The sequence below is a fragment of the Convolutriloba macropyga genome, chromosome 3 (genome assembly GCF_964194025.1).
Source record: "Convolutriloba macropyga chromosome 3, txConMacr16.3, whole genome shotgun sequence".
Taxonomy (NCBI): domain Eukaryota; kingdom Metazoa; phylum Xenacoelomorpha; order Acoela; family Convolutidae; genus Convolutriloba; species Convolutriloba macropyga.
Window position 1 is genome coordinate 25,263,617 of NC_134470.1, and position 18,103 is coordinate 25,281,719.

At 35.6% G+C, this 18,103-nt stretch overlaps 2 protein-coding genes across 9 annotated transcripts in view; one reads left to right on the top strand and one right to left on the bottom strand.

The window, feature by feature from the left end:
- The window catches only part of LOC142336093 (sodium channel protein 1 brain-like), a 100,059-nt gene extending 94,673 nt beyond the window's left edge, over positions 1-5,386 (bottom strand). For 5 of the 7 annotated variants that reach the window (XM_075384624.1, XM_075384622.1, XM_075384625.1 and 2 more), the window contains exon 1: positions 3,416-5,156. In XM_075384624.1, the coding sequence (XP_075240739.1) occupies positions 3,416-4,281 (866 nt within the window). In that variant the 5' untranslated portion in view covers positions 4,282-5,156. The other 2 variants (XM_075384619.1, XM_075384618.1) reach the window with 2 other exon arrangements.
- LOC142336094 (EH domain-containing protein 1-like) overlaps positions 1-18,103 on the top strand; it is a 179,469-nt gene that overhangs the window by 5,882 nt on the left and 155,484 nt on the right. The gene's annotated exons all lie outside the window — the stretch shown is intronic.

Consider the following 18,103-nt stretch of genomic DNA (forward strand, 5'->3'; position numbering starts at 1 on the left):
GTTTGCTAATCCATTGTTTAATTTGAAATCAGGTATTTTAAATTTCTAAATTGACCACTAGATTTCGACTGCAAAATCGAGATATATTTCCGTGAAACTTCTCAGAAAGCCAATTGGAACTGTTATTAGTAAGGGTTGAAATAAATTGCACCAGCTACTAGACCAAAACTAGCTTTGCTACCGCTGTTCTTTCGTTAGTAACATAATTATTCTGAAAATTTTGGATATGGAAATTTCGACAAAAAAGTTAATACTTGATGAAAAAAGTTAATAAATAATGGTTTTTAGGTATCTATGAAGTTATTTTAGCAAGAGACTCGCTAAATTTTAATTCATCAACGCTCTCGCAGGAAACTAGCCCTCTCTGGCGATAACGAAATTTTGTGTCAGGGTTTTTTTTGTTAATACAGCAATTTAAAAGGCTTAAAATTAAAAAAAAAAATTATTTCATGCCAGTTTTGTTGAAAAAAGGCTGAATTTTGACAAATTTAGCAAAAGTATTAGCAAAAAAACTGGATCAAACAGCTCAACAATCCTCTCTTTTTTTGGAGGTAAATCCAACAACACTACCATCATCAGTTCTAACATATATTCACAACCCTGTGCGATGAATGTATCAATCAGCCAGAATTGACTGAACAAGAAAAACTCATTTAAGTATATTGTTACTCCCCGCTAAAGTGGACCGTAGGTCGTGACATATAAGTCAGTTGCAAACAAACAGGCCATCAAATTAAATGGGTTTGTAATATGAGTGTTATAATAAGCAGTATCCACTGTATTTTTATTCAGACTACGGTAAGATTTCAAAATTAGAAACGTTTTATTTGGCATTTTAGCGCTGGAATTGTTGGCACCCTGACACTGCGTAAAAAATATTATCTGAAAAGCTGTAGATTAAAAGGAAAACAGATAATGGTGCGACCGAATAATATACTTTATATTCATTTTTATTTTCAAAACTTTGATTTCTCATATTCTTGCTTTCTCAACATTTGCTGTATATAATAGCGTTTTGAAAATTCTAAAGCATTATTAAATTGAAAAATATTTTGGGCTTGAACTTTCCCAATATTCCCCCTCCCCCAATATTAGCTAACAAGGCGGCTCGGTAATGTGCGATGGCACATAAGGTTCCGACCCCGCCCATCCACAATTTTGGCATAATTGTCTACCAAATGAGGAACAGACAGAAAAACCCAAAAATTATTTTTTGCGAATCCCAAAAAAGCCCAAGTCTTTTTCAAAAAATTCTGTTTGAACGATATGATAGCCTCCAAAACAAATAACTCAGTGGAGTAAAAATTGATGCATTAGATTGCTGTAATATTTCAACATTAAGAAAGCGAGTCAAGATGAACAGCAAAATCAAACAACAACAACAACAACAAACCTTAATTACATCAAAAAATTTATGGCCCTCTTAAAAACTAAATTTAATAACAAAGTCAACATACCGTTAGATAAACCTAAAACTAAACAAAAATAACTTATAAATCACCAGAAAACATATGCGACCAGTCCATAAAAAGGTTTGGTAACAATTATACAAAAAAGAACAAAACAGTAAAGTAAAAAAATTAACTTATTTTTTTGAAACAGTTAACTTCAAAGTAATAAATACCATTAGGAATCAATCAATATTACCACAAATTTACGATTACCACTGCTTCTATAAAAGGGCATTAGGACCTGTCCTTATTCATTTTTTGACCGAAACGACAAAGTATAAATGACAGTTACAGACAAAAGTAAAAAATTCAATTGATTTCTTCAAGAAAGAGGCGTCGAGGCCGTTAAAACGATGATGTAAATCTTTCAGGATTTTAATATGTTCAATTGTGCCTTAATCTAAATGCTAATAAGGTGACATGTGAACTGTCAATAGTGTGATAATGTGACAAAATTAGAAAACGTGAAAAACTGGCAAATATCAAAACAAACAAAAATCTGAAATCTTGTAGTATCAAAGCCAGAAAACAATAACTTCAGGCTTAAAACTGCAACCGAGTATAACTGTTAAATCAGTAGAAAGAAGAAGCAGTCTTTCTTTGCTGACACTAAGCTGGAAGTTGAACAAATTAAGAAAAAAATAGAGGAAAAGTTAATTAAGCCATTATTTATTGAAAAGTCAATTATTTTTAAAAAAAGAAACAACCATATACTTTCAATTGAAAAACTTAATACATTAGCTTGGAGCTGCTTAGCCAGCAGATTGGTTGGACCTATCACTCTTGAGCTTTGATTTGATATGTTCTGTTCTTTATTATTAAAAAAAATCTTTTTTTTTAAAAAAAAAAAGACCGACTGATTACAACCCGATTTTTTTTGGATTGTAACAGTCCAAGAACGGCCCAAAACTAGCCCTGCTAATACTTATTGTCCGTTAGGAATAATTGATTTTTCGAATGTTGTAGATATAGATAATTTGTTAGTTGAAAACTCAAAATAAGTTCTGCATTTTTGATAATCAACGAGTAAAGTTAACAAAAAACGGCAAAGTTTTAACTACAGTGCACTCTCAGCGGACCCTGAAGTAGAAATAGCCCCCCTCTGAGTCTACAAAGATTGTATGAGTGTTATTTGGGGGTGTACTGTCGACAAACTCAAACAAAGTGGACTAAAGTAGCTTATTTCGTGCTGTTTTTGATGTAAAAGCCTAAATTTTGAAATGTTTATCCAGATTTTTTGACCAAAAAAATTAAATCAAAACAATCAACAATGCTTGTTCATCTTCAAAAATAAAATCAACGACACTATTCTTAAAAATTATAACAAATTTTAGCAAAATTGACGAAAATTTAGGCAAAAATTCCGGAAAATGTGAATAAAAACAACGTGAATTCACTCTTCTTTTCTCAGAAGTTTAAACCTCGATAACTCCCTGTAGAAAACGAAAATTTAAAAAATCTTTTTAATTCCATATTCTACGCTGGACGAGCTTTCTAATGATACCAGTCTCAATTCTCTACGATGAATATATCGAGCGGCGAAAATTCACGGAACAAAAAAAACCCATTTGAGTATATAGTTCCTCCCCCCTCAAGAGGGTCGGAACAATTAGAGGTGAGTTGGGGATAAAGTCACGCTACCCGAACTGTATTCATTTAAATGGAGGGAGTAAAGAAAAGTTTTGAGACAGCACACAAATTCTCAGTCTAGTTTGAACTATTTTCTTTTGGAATACCAAATAGCCCTAAAGATGTTCAACGCCTGGATATCAAGTTTTTAATGCCGCAGTAGAAACTCAAATCATGATCAGGAGTTCAGTTACGTAAATTTTAGAATGTAGTATTCATAAAAGGTCTACGAAGTTTTGGCACAATCAGCTTTCGACAAAATTTTAGGATGAGCAGAAGACTTTGTGTCCTAAGACAAAAGAGGCTATTAAGCAAAGGACCTCGTGAAAACTTACCCTATTAGTACGACAAAGAAGTCTAGAAAGTTCCAGGGGTCTCGCAGGTAAGTGTGTTTTTCCAGGCAAAATCCTCTGGCCGTGATCCTAATGATCATCTCTATTGTGTAAAAGGCCTGGAAGAAATACTCGGCTAATTGCACCGGCTCTTTGAAGGTCAAAAAGACACAATTCACCAAGATACATAGGATGACAAGGGCGTCAAACCACTGATTTGTAGCTACAAACATCATAAAGCGTCTGAGAGGGTGCAAAGGGCTCAGAAAGTACATCGCTTTTGTAGCTGAGAACCTGTATATTGTGTTTCGGCCCATTCGTTTAGATATAACAACAAACGACTTGTGTTCTGTTCTGTTCGGATCGATGTCTATCATTGGCTTGCCTGCCAACTCTTTCGGAAAGGGTTCGTAGTCATTCGGCAGTGATTTACCCTCTTCTAAATCAGGGTGAGGCAACATATCTTCGGGCAGCTCCCGAGTCGGTACTTTTTTCCCGGGCAGCGGGATGCACCCGCATAGCTTCCGCCTCTGAGTCCCCACACCAAAATCATCTAAGCTAATGGCGGATTTTTCCAGCTGTTCCCGAAGGGATATTTTCGAAGACCGCATTGAGTCTTCATCGGGGATATCTAACTGGTTGTTGATGGAGGATACTTTGCGATGTGGTGATGGCGTGCGGTTTGGGGCAACGGCGGCGGGGGATCGAGCCCGCTCAGGGGCCGAAGGCGGGTGGAGAAGTTTTCGAAGGGCTTGGGGCGTGAGTTCTTGCAGAAATGCCTGCTGTGATGACTCTTCCCCTACACCTTCTGGTCTTGCGTCGTTTTCCATGTTTATAACTGCAGCATTTGACACTTTCCGAGTTGCCATCTAAGTTGTTCTCGATTTTCCCAAGTTGAACACCTCATCCGCATTTCCATTTATGGAACTTCACAATCGGCTCCCAGTTAATGAGCCAGTATTAGAAGAATACCGCAATATCATAATGGATTAAATTAAATTGCCTCGTTTGAACTTTGATTGCCCCAAAAATTTTCAACGGTCATCCAGATAAACTCGTGTTATCTAATAAATTTTAACAATTTTTTTCTGTAAATTCTGTGTTTTAACTTTCCGGGTACTTGACTTTGATTTTTGACGACCGTTTCAAATATTATAAAAACTATAAACAGATCATTGTAATGAATTGCGTGTCATAATTTTAAAACCGAACATAATAAGAATGCCACGCAAAACTGCATATAATGCGTCAATAACAAAGAAGCCACAAACTAATATAACGTGCGTTGATCGGTAGAACATCAAAAGAGCTTATGAAAATGCGAGAAGAAATTGGTTTGACCACTTTTCTATTTGAAAATCTGTTCAGAACTTTTTGCTTATCGAAAGGTCTCAAGAACATAGTATGTAAAAGCAGTTCTCTGTAACAAATATTATCTCTCGAAAATCATAACTAAATTTATGGCCTTATCATGCTTTATTCAGAGTCGATCGATCGCTCTTAACACACAGCGGATAAGAGGCGTCGAAGAAAAGTTACAATTTTTAATGAGTTTTCAAATTGTACGAATTTGCAAATTATAATTTTTAAAACGACGCAAGTTCTGATGTTATTTAAGTGAGCGTTCGTTAAATATGCTTCGTTGATCAGTCGTTCAAAGTTTGTCAAAAATTTGAGAAAAGAAACTATAGAGCTACTATAACTTTACAAACGGCTTTTATAACTTTTCTTTGACGTTTTGTGATCAAACCTCGTGCAATGTTTGAAGGTGGTGAATTTGGTTTGAGCTAGCATCTGGATCAGTGTTTTTACAGGCACGTTATCAAATAAGCATGCATATGAAAATAAAATATTGTAAGTGCACCAATAATAATACTGTATAATATCTTTTGTAAAAAAACTAAAACTGAGAAAACATACACAAGTAGACGGCTTGTATTGTAGGTGAATTTTATTTATCGTTTATATTTATGAGCGTATATTAAACTACATAAGCAGGGGATGCGTATAAATATTGTAAGCGTTTTAGTTGAATTGAATGCAACAGAAAAATTTGTATTTTGGTAACAGAGCCAAATTTGGTTACAAATCAATGAAAAAAGCCGGATAAAAGTGAGAGCAATAAATTTGATGAAAATCTGCAAATACAGAAAGACAATAATATTCCATACATTAAGCTGCGTGTGTTGTATATTATCATATTTAAAAACAATTCTAATAATCACGATACTGTACATATACTGCAGAGTATATGTGCATAATACTCGCATAATAACTGTAAAATTAAAAACTGATGCTCTGTGATATTTACAGGTAAAATTCTTTTTTCTTCGTTTATTCGTCTTCGCAACGTTGATCAATTTATGCGTTTGTTATTTTGGAATACACAACATACATAAATACACGTACACTAATTGTTTAGCATCTGGTGGTTGTTTTTGAGAGTAGAAAAATGTTTACTTGTGGTTTGAAAAATGCATCTTTGCATTGACGCATGTTTTGAATTTGCTGCTCAAGATCTCAAAACACCTGCCTTCTCTACCGTTTCACGTTCCATAACCATTCACACACAAATACACACAGGGAAAACACAACACAAACATATTCATTCCATATAGCCGGCTATCTCTAAAACAGTTTCTTTCCCAATTTCCAACTATTTCCACGCTTCCAATAACAATCATTCCGTTTCCCTTTCAAATATTTTGAGCATTTCAGGAGACTAATTCCCATATTTTAACAACGCATGAAACAAGTTTGTAAAACAAGTCAGCCATTCTTTTTTCATCTAATGCGTCAAAGTAGAGAAAAATAACTGTTGTCTGAAAAAAAACTAGATTTGGTGCGGAAACGGAAGCAGTTATCATGGCTGTGTGCATAGATTGGCAATTAAGACATCTTAAGTTAATTCAGTACAATCAGTACCAGTAAAATGTATAAACATATCTGATGGAGCCCGGGCCGAGGTGTCAACGCTAAAAAACGCAAAATTATGTAAGATTGGCGTTGAATGCGTTGAATTTATGTAAGATCTACGCTTAAGCGTAGATCTTACTTAAATTCAACGCATTCAACGCTAATCTTACATAATTTTGCGTTGAATTTTGGCGTAGATCTTACATATTTAGCGTTGAATTTTAGCGTAGATCTTACATATTTAGCGTTGAATTTAGCGTAGATCTTACATAAATTCAACGCATTCAACGCTAATCTTACATAATTTCGCGTTGAATTTTGGCGTAGATCTTACATATTTAGCGTTGAATTTTAGCGTAGATCTTACATAAATTCAACGCATTCAACGCCAATCTTACATAATTTTGCGTTGAATTTTGGCGTAGATCTTACATATTTAGCGTTGAATTTTAGCGTAGATCTTACATATTTAGCGTTGAATTTAGCGTAGATCTTACATAAATTCAACGCATTCAACGCCAATCTTACATATTTTTGCGTTGAATTTTGGCGTAGATCTTACAAAATTAAGGTTGAACTTTTTGAATTCCGTTTCAGACCACTTTATGATTTCAAAAGTTTTTCAAGTTTTTTTTTCAAAAAGTCAATTTTTTCACTGTTTCGATCCCTATACTTCACAGGTGAGAAAAGCAAAGTCAGCAAAAAAAAACACTTTTTTGTGCTCTTTTATAGTGCAAAATCCATTTGAGATCATATTACGATTTCAAAATTTTTCCAAGTTTTTTTTCGAAAAATCAACTTTTAACTGTTTCGACCCCTATGCTGCAAAGGTGAGAAACGTGAAGTCAGAGAAAAATCATTTTTAATGCTCTTTTATAGTGCAAAATTCAATTGAGACCATTTTACGATTTCAAATTTTTCAAGTCTTTTTCAAAAAGTCAATTTTTTAACTGTTTCGACCCTATACTGCACAGGTGAGAAAAATCACTTTTTAGTGCTCTTTCAAAGTGCAAAATCCGTTTCAGACCATTTTACGATTTCAAAACTTTTTCAAGTTTTTTTTCGAAAAATTAATTTTTTCACTATTTCGAACCCTAACTCCTAAGGTGAGAAACAAAAAGTCAGAAAAAATCTTTTTTAGTGCTCTTTTATAGTGCAAAATCCAATTCAGACCATTTGATGATTTCAAATTTTTCAAGTTTTTTTCGAACAATTAATTTTCGACCCCTATACTGCACAATGAGAAAAATGAAGTCAGCAAAAAATAACCATTTACGGTGCAAAAAGCATTTACGCTCTCTTACGGTGCAAAAACCATTTCAGAACATTTTAGGAATTCAAAATTTTTTCAAAACCTAAAAAAATTTTAAATTTTTCCCAGTACTTCTCACATGATAAATGCGTTGAATACGTTGAAATTATGTAAGAGCTCGGCTAAATTCAACGAAAAATATGTAAGATCTAGGCTAAATTCAACGAAATATATGCAAGTTCTACGCTTAATTCAATGCAATATATGTAAGATCTACGCTAAAATCAACGCAAAATATGTAAGATCTACGCTAATTTCAACGCAAAATATGTAAGATCTACGCTTTATAAGGATTGCGGCTCTTAAGGAAACCAAGGTACGGTGGCGCAATGGTAGAAGAGGCGACAAGTAAACAGGAGGTCAGTGGTTCGAGTCCCATACCCAGAGTTCTACGCGTTGATTTTTTGTAAGATCAACGCTAAATTCAACGCAAAAATATGTAAGATCTACGCTAAATTCAACGCTAATTATGTAAGATCTACGCTAAATTCTACGCTAAATATGTAAGATCAACGCTAAATTCAACGCAAAAATATGTAAGATCTACGCTAAATTCAACGCTAATTATGTAAGATCTACGCTAAATTCTACGCTAAATATGTAAGATCTACGCTAAATTCAACGCTAAATATGTAAGATCAGCGGCAACTAGCGTTGACAAGTTGGAAAATTCACCGCCATTTCTTACATAATTTTGCGTTGAATGCGTTGAATTTTTGTCTTTAAATTCAACGCAATCAACGCAAAATTATGTAAGAAAATTGCGGTGAATTTTCCGACTTGTCAACGCTAGTTGCCGCTGATCTTACATAATTTTGGCCAAATTCCTCGGCCCGGGGGGTGGATATCAGAGGATCAATAGAATGCTAAATGACCTGAAAACCACTGACAAAAAAAATGCTGGGATGCGAGAATGAAAAAAAATTGCGAAAATTGTTTAACTTCTGGTTAAGAATTTTTTCCAGCGATACAAGACAAAACTGTTCTTGGACATTTGAATACTACCTTCTGTGCGTTGTGAGTTCATGCAGACAAAATTTGAAAAAATTTGCATTCTATGCGTAATGAAACGAGAAGGTTCGCAAAGCATGTATGCGCGTATTACAGAAGGATCCAAACATCATCTTTCACTGCGACTGTTCTCTAGGTCTAGAGTCCGACTCCTCAAAAAAATTACCATTTACTTCGAATTTAATTAATAGCCGCCTCATCTTCTCAGCCGGCTATTATAGCGCTCCTATTTTTTTTTACAATTCAAAGAATTTGAATTGTATTGGGGCGCTGTCTTTTTACGACTCGAAGAGGAGTATTGGAGAAGTCCTTTTTTTTTAATCAATTTTATTGGAGTGATTTTTAAAGCGGGAAATGAAATGCGTGAAAAAATTTGGAGTTGTTTTTGTGCTGAACAAAATTGAAGAGTGGAGCGAAAAGAGAGTGGTTTTTGTTCATACCGCTGTTTTTGAGAGAGCGATAAATTGATGTGTGAAAAAATTTTCTCTAAGCGAGCGAAATTTTTTTGTTCACATGCGGCTTTTTAAAACCGTTTTTTTGTTATTTTTTTGGTTTAGAGGTCTGATTATGATATTGTGTGATGCTTAGGGTTGTTTTAATAGTGGTTCGCAAGTTTTTGGTCATTAATAAAATTTTTATACCATTTTGCTGGTTTTTCAGCTATTTTGCTGAATTTTAGGCGAATTTTAGCAATTTTTTGCGTTTTCTTTTGTTATAATGCTTTGTAATGGCTTTGAACAGAAGCATGTTAGTAACTAAGTTTTTAGATACCAAGTGATTACATTCTCTTAGATTGGAAACGATTTTTTTGTTTAGAAAAATGACAATAAACTGAGAAATTTTGAATTATTTTTCTTAATTTTTTGCTGTTTTTCGTTTTTTTTTTCTAAACTTAGAAAAATTTTTCAGTCTATTCGACTTTCCTATTGTTTTCGAAGTCTTCCAGTACTAATTCGCTCCAATTAACGTTTTTTGGGTTTATGTGCTCCCGTGAAATTAAAAAAAAAGCTCAATTTTTTCTATGATTTTTTTTTCTTTTTTTTTAAAATGCCCTTTGTGTTCTTCGATTTTTTATAGCATTTGGGGGTTCCTATAGTCCAAATTAGTTGTCATTGATGCGTGTTGATGATTTTGATTTCAGTTTTGAATCATTTTGATAAATATAATTGAGTAACTTTTATGAAGAGTTCCGCAAATTTTCGTGTTTTTTTTTTGGAATTTTTGCTGAGTTTTTCTGATTGCCTGCTTTTTGCTAGTTTTTAGTGGTCTAGCTTTTGATAGGAGTTTTTCTATGTTTTTGGTGAAATATATTTAGTGCACTTTTCAATGACAAATATCACTAACTTTTCTTAAACACTAACTTTTTTTCTATCTTTTTCGTTCTTCGTTTTTAATCATATAAATAAACAATGATTTGGATTGGTGGACACTTGACCAGATGTAGTATTAAAAGTTTTTTGAAATAATGATTTGATTTCAGCATAATGGTATTTGATTCATTATTTGTGGCCAATTTTTTTTTTACAGAAAATATTTTTGGTTTTGTTTTTCATTTCCTTTCTTTTACCTTCGTTTATTCTACTTGAAATTTGTGTTTTTTTTTCTCAAATAGCAGTGATTCAACAAAATTAAACTAAACTTTTTTCACGGGTTTTCGCCAAAAGTTGTTTTTAAACTTGCAACTCAATGTAAAATTTTTATCACGTGCTTTATCGTCTTTTCTGGTCAGTTATTTTTTCATTGTTCTCTTTCTTTTTTTTTGTTTTAAAGTGACAAGTGTTATTCAGTAGGATAAGCATTATGTTAGTTTTTGTGGTCAATCAGTAGAATAAGTTTTATGTTTGTTAGGGGCGTTCGTTTTTTCCTTCGAGTCGTTTCCGGAATTCTTCCGGCTATGTTTTTTTTTTAATATCTGTTCACACATTTTCATGATTTTTGAAGTCAAATTGGAGTAGTGATTTTGGTCACGCCGAAACAGGAAGTGGAGCGAAAAAGCGAGTGGTTTTGCGGCGTGAAATTTTTTCGCTCTAAATTTAAAGTAGAGTCAGAAAATGGTGTTTGAACAAAAGTTCGCTTTCTCGCTAGTGGTTTTTTGTTCACATGCGGCAATTTCACTTTAATGTTTACTGTTTTTTCGATTTTTTGGATCGGATTTTTTTCTAAATGGTTTTCCCAATCCATTCATAGTCCGTTCTAGATCTAGTTTTCTGTTTAGTCAATGAAATTTCTTTGAATTGTACGTCAGGACTTGTCCTGTTATGTTTTTTTACTTCGTCGAATAAAAAAATTTTTCGCTTTACCTCATTTTGCCGCTTTTTCAACATTTTGCGTGATATCTTTTTGACTTCTCTAGACTAGTTTCTCTCTTCTCTCATTCTGCTAAAAGTGATTTTGAACATCAGTTGCTCAGCAAAGCAATTCAAAATGAACAGAGTCAGTATAAAAAATTGAAGTCAGAAGTAGAAACGGGATAAACCCATAAAGCCCAATTTTAGATGCCCGCTATTTGAACGTCGTTTCTATAAGTCTTAGTTACCATCTCTAATGCTTATTGGTATTGATGGTAGCCCCTGTAGCCTCTCTCTAAGAAACAGAAGTACGTTAACTTCAACTAGGAAATGCCATCAAAATAAATCGGACTTAAAAAATGTTTTTGTACAAAAATCTTTTTTTTTCAATATCTTCTATTCTTTCAATCCCAATCGTGCTTATTGGAATCAACGGCGGCTATTTTCCGGCAATCTGCCGGGTATGTTTTACTACCTTTTACTACCATTTAATTTCTAATCCCATGTTTCCCGGAACTCAATTTCACGATTCATAAGGGAATTATTCAAACTTTCAATGTATGTACATATGTGCTGAAGAATTGGATGAAAATTATTAGGCAAATTCTACTCGAATTGCTTTCTCCCTAGTATTAGAATGTACAATGGACTTTGATCACTAACCCGAGTATAGCAACTCACCTCCTATAAATTCTCAACAACTCACCTGCTATAGGTGGCCTGTATGGCTCCACAAAAATATTCTTACTCAACAAACAATTGAGAAGATACAAAAATTGTAATAGAGATATCAGATATTTAATTGGTTCCAAGCAATTGATTCAAAATAAAAATTAAAGATGCAATATAAAATCTGGCTAATGAAGTCTCAAACAGGTCTGTTTAACCCAGTTACTGGCAAGTGGCGATACACTGTTTGCCGAAAAAGTTTGTGGCCAGCATCCGTTTTTCTTGCGATCCATTCTAATTCACTCCTCTCAAGGTCAACGCTGCAATACTGTTTAGTGATCTATCAATCAGCAACTGAATTTTATTCGAGACTTTTGCTGAGACTTTGATATATAAATTCATTCTACTTGATCAGTACTTTGAATCAACGTTAATTACGAAACACCAGAGGTGACTTCATGAGCACGCTCTAGATAACAGGCCAATGAGGGCACAATTAGTACAACCTTAAATTGTAACGAAACTTCACCAATTTTTAAAAGTTGATGCTTGAGTTTCTGGGGCTTATCTATTGTAATGGAGACTCATTCGAATTAACTATTTTCAGATAAAAAGCAGGCTATCGACTTTCATCTTATTTAAAATGACTGTCATTTTTAAAAATTTCAAAGGAAGACAGATTTTGCGTACGGTGGCAATTATTCAGCGAAGTGGTCGGTGCAAATTAATTGCGTCTTTTAGAAAACTATCTTTTGTTTTTGAAAAAAGTTCAGAAAATTTTGCTGACATCTTAGCGAGAAAAGTAAGTTATTTTCTATTCCATCCAATCTCCAAACCTTTCTCGTAGTACAAATTCTAAAAAGAGTTTAAAAAGACTATAATAAATTGTCACCAAAACTGAGCAGCTGACTTATTCGAAAAATTTTCCAGATGAAACTTGTAACACATGATAACTATTATGGAAAAAGTCCATTGAGAAAAAATATTCAATGATTTTCATATTACATTTTGAGAAAGTTTAATTAAAAAATAGGTGATCGACGGTTATTTTTCTAAAACTCTACTTTTGTGCCGCCAAATTTATTCTCAACCTCTTTGCACTTTCTGAAAGATTTGAATTTTGTTTCAGAAAAAAGGCACACATAGTCTTGGACTTTTGAACAACTGCCTTTTATTTGCAAAGAATGCAAAAAAACTTAAAAAAAAACATTGCATGTTTTGCGCATTGAAACAAAAAATCTCGCAAAGCTTGTCTGTGTGTAGCACAGTAATTTTCAACATCAGCTTTCTTTGCGATTTTCTCCAGGTTTGTTTCCAACTGAAGTTGCATATCTTCCTAGAATTCCCTTCAGTGATGGGTAAAGAAATTATTCAAAATGACAATGTACATCTGAAGGCCGATCGTTAACAATTTCCTCAAATATTTATTTTATCAGGACAAATTTAAGTCGACATAGTTTGTTTCTAAATTTAATACTGCAGTAAACGGGTATAAGGAGCCCCCGAACGTGCGAACAAGCAGACTGGGTTAAAGTCTATATAAGACAAGGTCACTAAAGCTGCTATAAACCAAAATTACGGTTTACACCTTGTAACAGCAAGGGGTTAGTTTGACTTTTCTAAAAAAATAACAGCTGCTACATTATCAGTTCGCTGAAAGTAATGGGCAATGAAAGATAGATTTTCAGTTCACATATTTGAGACTTCCAAACCAAAAATCTAGATGCTTCGTCGTTTCTGTGGCTTCGAACCCATTGACTAACGAAGAACCTCTGTTTTGATCCAAAATTCAAGTCCGCTTACGACAAAAGACCGGTTCTCCTCTGTGAATTTTGTTCTTTTCTGAAACCGATTAAACCCCTATAGATGCGTTTATAAGTATAAATATTGAGCAACCTATTGGGACACAAATTTTTGGTTTTTGAATAGCCCCAACTGGAATTATTGAGTTATTAACCAAAACTGAACTCACTGAGTAGTTTCATCAATAGACTTTTTTAATCAACAAAGCTGAAAGATTAATTATTTGGACTAATAAAACAACGTTTGTTGCGACGGTAATTTACAGAATAGCGGATATAAAGTTACCAAAGCGAACTGCACAACTTATTAACCAAACAGCTTGTAAACCGCTAATAATGAACTGGGCGGTATAAAACTTTTCTTATCATTGATTGGAAAGCAGCTGTTACGGTATATAAAATTGTGTCAGAGATTTGAATTAAAATGTTTAAGGTATAACTGTCTCCATGTGTTTTTTTTTCCCCGGACATTGGAATACAAACCGCTCTCTAATCTTTTACAAAACAAAAGGCCGACGAGGCTATTCGAGTTGCACAGTCGACCGACGTTGAGGTGCCAACTTTGCCAAAAACAGAAAAACAGAACCATGGGACAGAAATGCGTCAAACTGCGGCGTCAAAGCAAACAATTTGTGACTCGGTCGAGTACTCACAGCAACCTCGAGAGACAAATCAAACATTGCATAATGGAGATTGAGCCGAAGGAGAAAGAAAGCTGCGATCTAATAAAAAAAAGGATCGGCCCGGCAAAGTTAAAACAGTATATAATTAAATTTTGCGATTTGATATTAGCCTAGAGAAACTGCTTGACAAGAGAAGTATTATCTTTAACAATTTGGAATTATACCGGGTGCATGAAATCCGTCATCGCGAATATCTCATCAATTTATAAGCTGATTGGTTACCATATATCCCAGTCAGGCAAGCGTTGCGGATCAGTGGAATCAGACCGCTTTCCAAAGCAGTGTTGCAGAGCCAAAAAATAAAAATCCAAAATCTATTGGAGAAACTTCAAAAAACTTAGTTAAGAATAATCAAAAGGAAAAACAGGACAACAAGTCCAAAGCGTTTTCCAATAAAAAGGCAAAGAAAGCAGAGAAGACAAAGATGGCAGCTCTAGACAAGGGATTTAAATCCAAGATCCGATAACTTTTATCTGGAAAAGTCCCAAGAGCAGGAATGTCTTTGACTGGCTTGACCAATCAGATAAGTTTGCAAACTTTGAAGACTGTATTTTTTTTTATACAAAGAACGGGTACGACAACTATCGAGTCAGTTTCGATCGAGAAAGCTTACCTAAATCCCGATCGCCAAGCGGCGAAGGTTTGAAACTTAGCAGTTTGCCCTACCGAACAAAGCGCAGTGTACCAAGCAATAGTAGTCAGCTACAAAAAGTTGAAGTTAAATTGTTTTGACGGAAACCCACTCGAGTGACCGGAATGGCCAAGCATGTTTGTAGTAACAGTTCATAACCTTGCCATACCTAACTCGGAGAAAATGAACCACTTGAAAACATTGATGACTGTCAAAGCAAGAGCGGCTATAAAAAGTATGGGCTACTCCGGAGATCTATATGATAAAGCATGGGATTTGTTGGAACGGAGGTTTGGCCGACCTTACCTAATTGTTGAAGCACAACTCAATAATTTGCGAAGTCGACAGGCAATCCAAATGCATAATTCAAAAACTTTAGTCAGTTATTCGACAACCATCAGTAACGTATTCAGTGTTCTGAAGCACTACAAATATTGTGGCGACCTGGAATGTAGTACAACACTGCAAATTGCGAGTGAAAAGTTGCCAACAAATCTTAAAGAGAAATGGTGATTCCATGTAGAGAAAACCAATGAGGGCCGGCCAGATCTCTGTCTCCTAGAAAAATGGTTATCAAGAATTTCATTCGTTTACGAAGGCACGTCACAGCCCCCAGGTGAACGCAAGGAGGATCGTCGACGAATTGCAAACAAAACTAAGCAGTTCTCTAAGTCCTCAAATTTTAGTGCGAGTTCAAATGTTGAAGGAAGCGCAGCCAAACAAAAACGACTGCTGCCCATGAGCCGATAGAACACACAAAACTTGGAATTATACTTCATTAAAATGAACGTGAACGATCGTTATGCAGCTGTGAGGAAGCAACGCTTATGTTTCGAATGTCTGGGAGAAGGACATGCAATCAAAGATTGTAAAGTCAATGCTTGTGGTATGAATCGCTGTTCCAAAAAAAACAACTGACTGCTACACTCAAAAAACCAAATGGACGAAGGCGGCAATCATGCAGTCAAAGTAAGCGCAGCAGCAATCAGTCAAAATTACGAATCTACGAGCTTTCTTCAGATAGTTCCAGTCTCAATTCAGAATGGCAGCAACAAGTTAACCACATATGTTTTCCTCGATAGCGGATCAACGGTATCATTCATCAACAAAGCGATAGTGATAAATTGCGAGCCAAAGGCACCAATGGTAGGCTTAACATAGCTGCCATACACGGAACGAAAGATTTGAAGACAGAATTGGTGTCCATCAAAATAAAAAGACCGCATTCAAAAGTACATCCGATCGAAGCGTTTGTACACCCGTCAATTCGATTGGGAATCACAAACTATGAATACAATAAGCTGCAAAGCTTCAACCACTTGAACTTTCTCCCAAACAAAACGTTTAATTTGGAAGAAGTCTGCATAACTCTGGGTCAAGACGCTTACGAGCTACAGAGACCATTGGATTACGGGATAGGAATACGAAGTGAACCTTTCGCCGTTCTAAAAGAATTAGGATGGGTAGTCATTGGACCCTTGACAGGCAAGAGAAGACAAAATGTTTGTCATTTCGCCTTCACAGAAGATGTGACAGAGGCTGAGAATATACAAAAAAACGTGGGACATAGAAACCTATGCTTCCATAATTAACGTTATAAGTCATTCAAATAAGGAACTGCAGGCACAAAAGATGCTAGAAAATACAACAAAATGTACAGGCGAGCGGTGTGAAGTGTGAATGAAGTGGGGTGAGCCAGAGCCAAACCTCTCGAACAACTAGAGCTCAGCCTTGGGTCAGCTTCACTCACTGGAGCAAAAATTCCAAAAGGACCGAAACCTGAAGAGTTTGTATCAACAGTCAAAAAATGCAGACGTAGAGAAGGCATTCGTAAAGATAATAGATGCATCCAATTTGAAGGGCACCTTTCAGAAACAATGGTATCTGCCACAGCATCCCATGTTCAACCACAACATGCCTGGCAAAGTAAGACGTGTTTGCGAAGGTGCATCAAAGTAAATAGACGTAAGCCTAAAAGACAAGCTTCTAGCAGGACCTGATCTACTGCAGGGTCTGATTGGAACTATTTTCAGATTTCGTGAAAGACCGGTAGCCCAAACAGCAGATATTGAATCGATGTTTCTGCAAGTGCAAGTTCCCGAATAGGATAGAAGTTGCTTGAGGTTTCTAAGGCGTCCAAATATACCTAATGAACCTGTTTAAATATGAACCTGAGCCAAGAGTTCTCCAACTTGCGCAACCTGTGCTCTCAAACGAGCGGGACCCGATAACCAATAAATGTATCCAATTGCAGCAAAAGCAAAACAAAAAAACTTCTACATGGACGATTTCATCAGGTTAGTAGAAACTCCTGAAGAGACAATCGATGTCTTCAGTCACTTACGACATGTGTTTTTGCAGCATGCGTTTCATCGTACAAAGTGATAAGCATCCGCCATGAGGTTTGCAAAGAAATCCCAGTGGTCTTGAAATCAATCAGCAGCACGAAGTAGGTCGAAGTGAACTCAATACAGAGGAATCGTCAGTGCTTGGTCTACAATGGACTGATACTGATGATAGTCTTCAAGTCTGCCAAGGTACGAACAATATTGAAACCCCTATTACCCAGAGGAAGATTCTTTCAATGCTATCTTCAGTATTCGACCCGATCGGATTGTTTGCTCCGTTCAGAGTTCACATGAGACGACTTCTGAAAGGCATCTGGACTAAGAATGGAAACGTTGAGACAATGAAGTGGAGCTTGGCGAAGAAGCAGAATTTTGTAAGTGGAAGATGCAATTTCCAATTGCAGCTGACACAGGCATCGATGGAAGATACTTCATTAAGCCGAGGGACAAAACAGAACTTCTTGTGTTTGCTGACGCATCCGAAGACAAAATATGTGAAGTGACCTAACTAAGATCCCAACTAAAGAAACACTCCGCCGACTTAGCATTTGTAATTGGAAAATGCAGAGTGACACCGATGAGGCATCTTTCAATACTACGACCGGAATTGCAAGCGGCAGTCATGGCTGTACGGTCGAGGAAGCAGATAGCCAAGGAACACGAAATGATGATTCAAAGTTGCTGTTTTTGGTCGGACTCAACAACAGTAGTGCAGTGAATACAAAGGACCTATCGTAAAAACAAATTTTGTGGCCAATCGAGTGGCTGAGATAATGGATACAATGTTTCACAGTGGAGACATGTGAGCGGTATCAACAATCTAGCGGACATTGGCACAAGAGCGATCAACATTGAAGAACTCAGGAAAAGAGAGTGGCTCATTGGGACGGTTTGGACAAAACGACCGCGGAATGAATGACCGGAGCAAGTCAACCTTGTCTTTGCCTCAGATGAAGAGAATATACCCTCATCCGTCATCATGACACAGGCTGAAGAAAAGAAAGTTAACTGACTAGTAGATACAAAGGCAA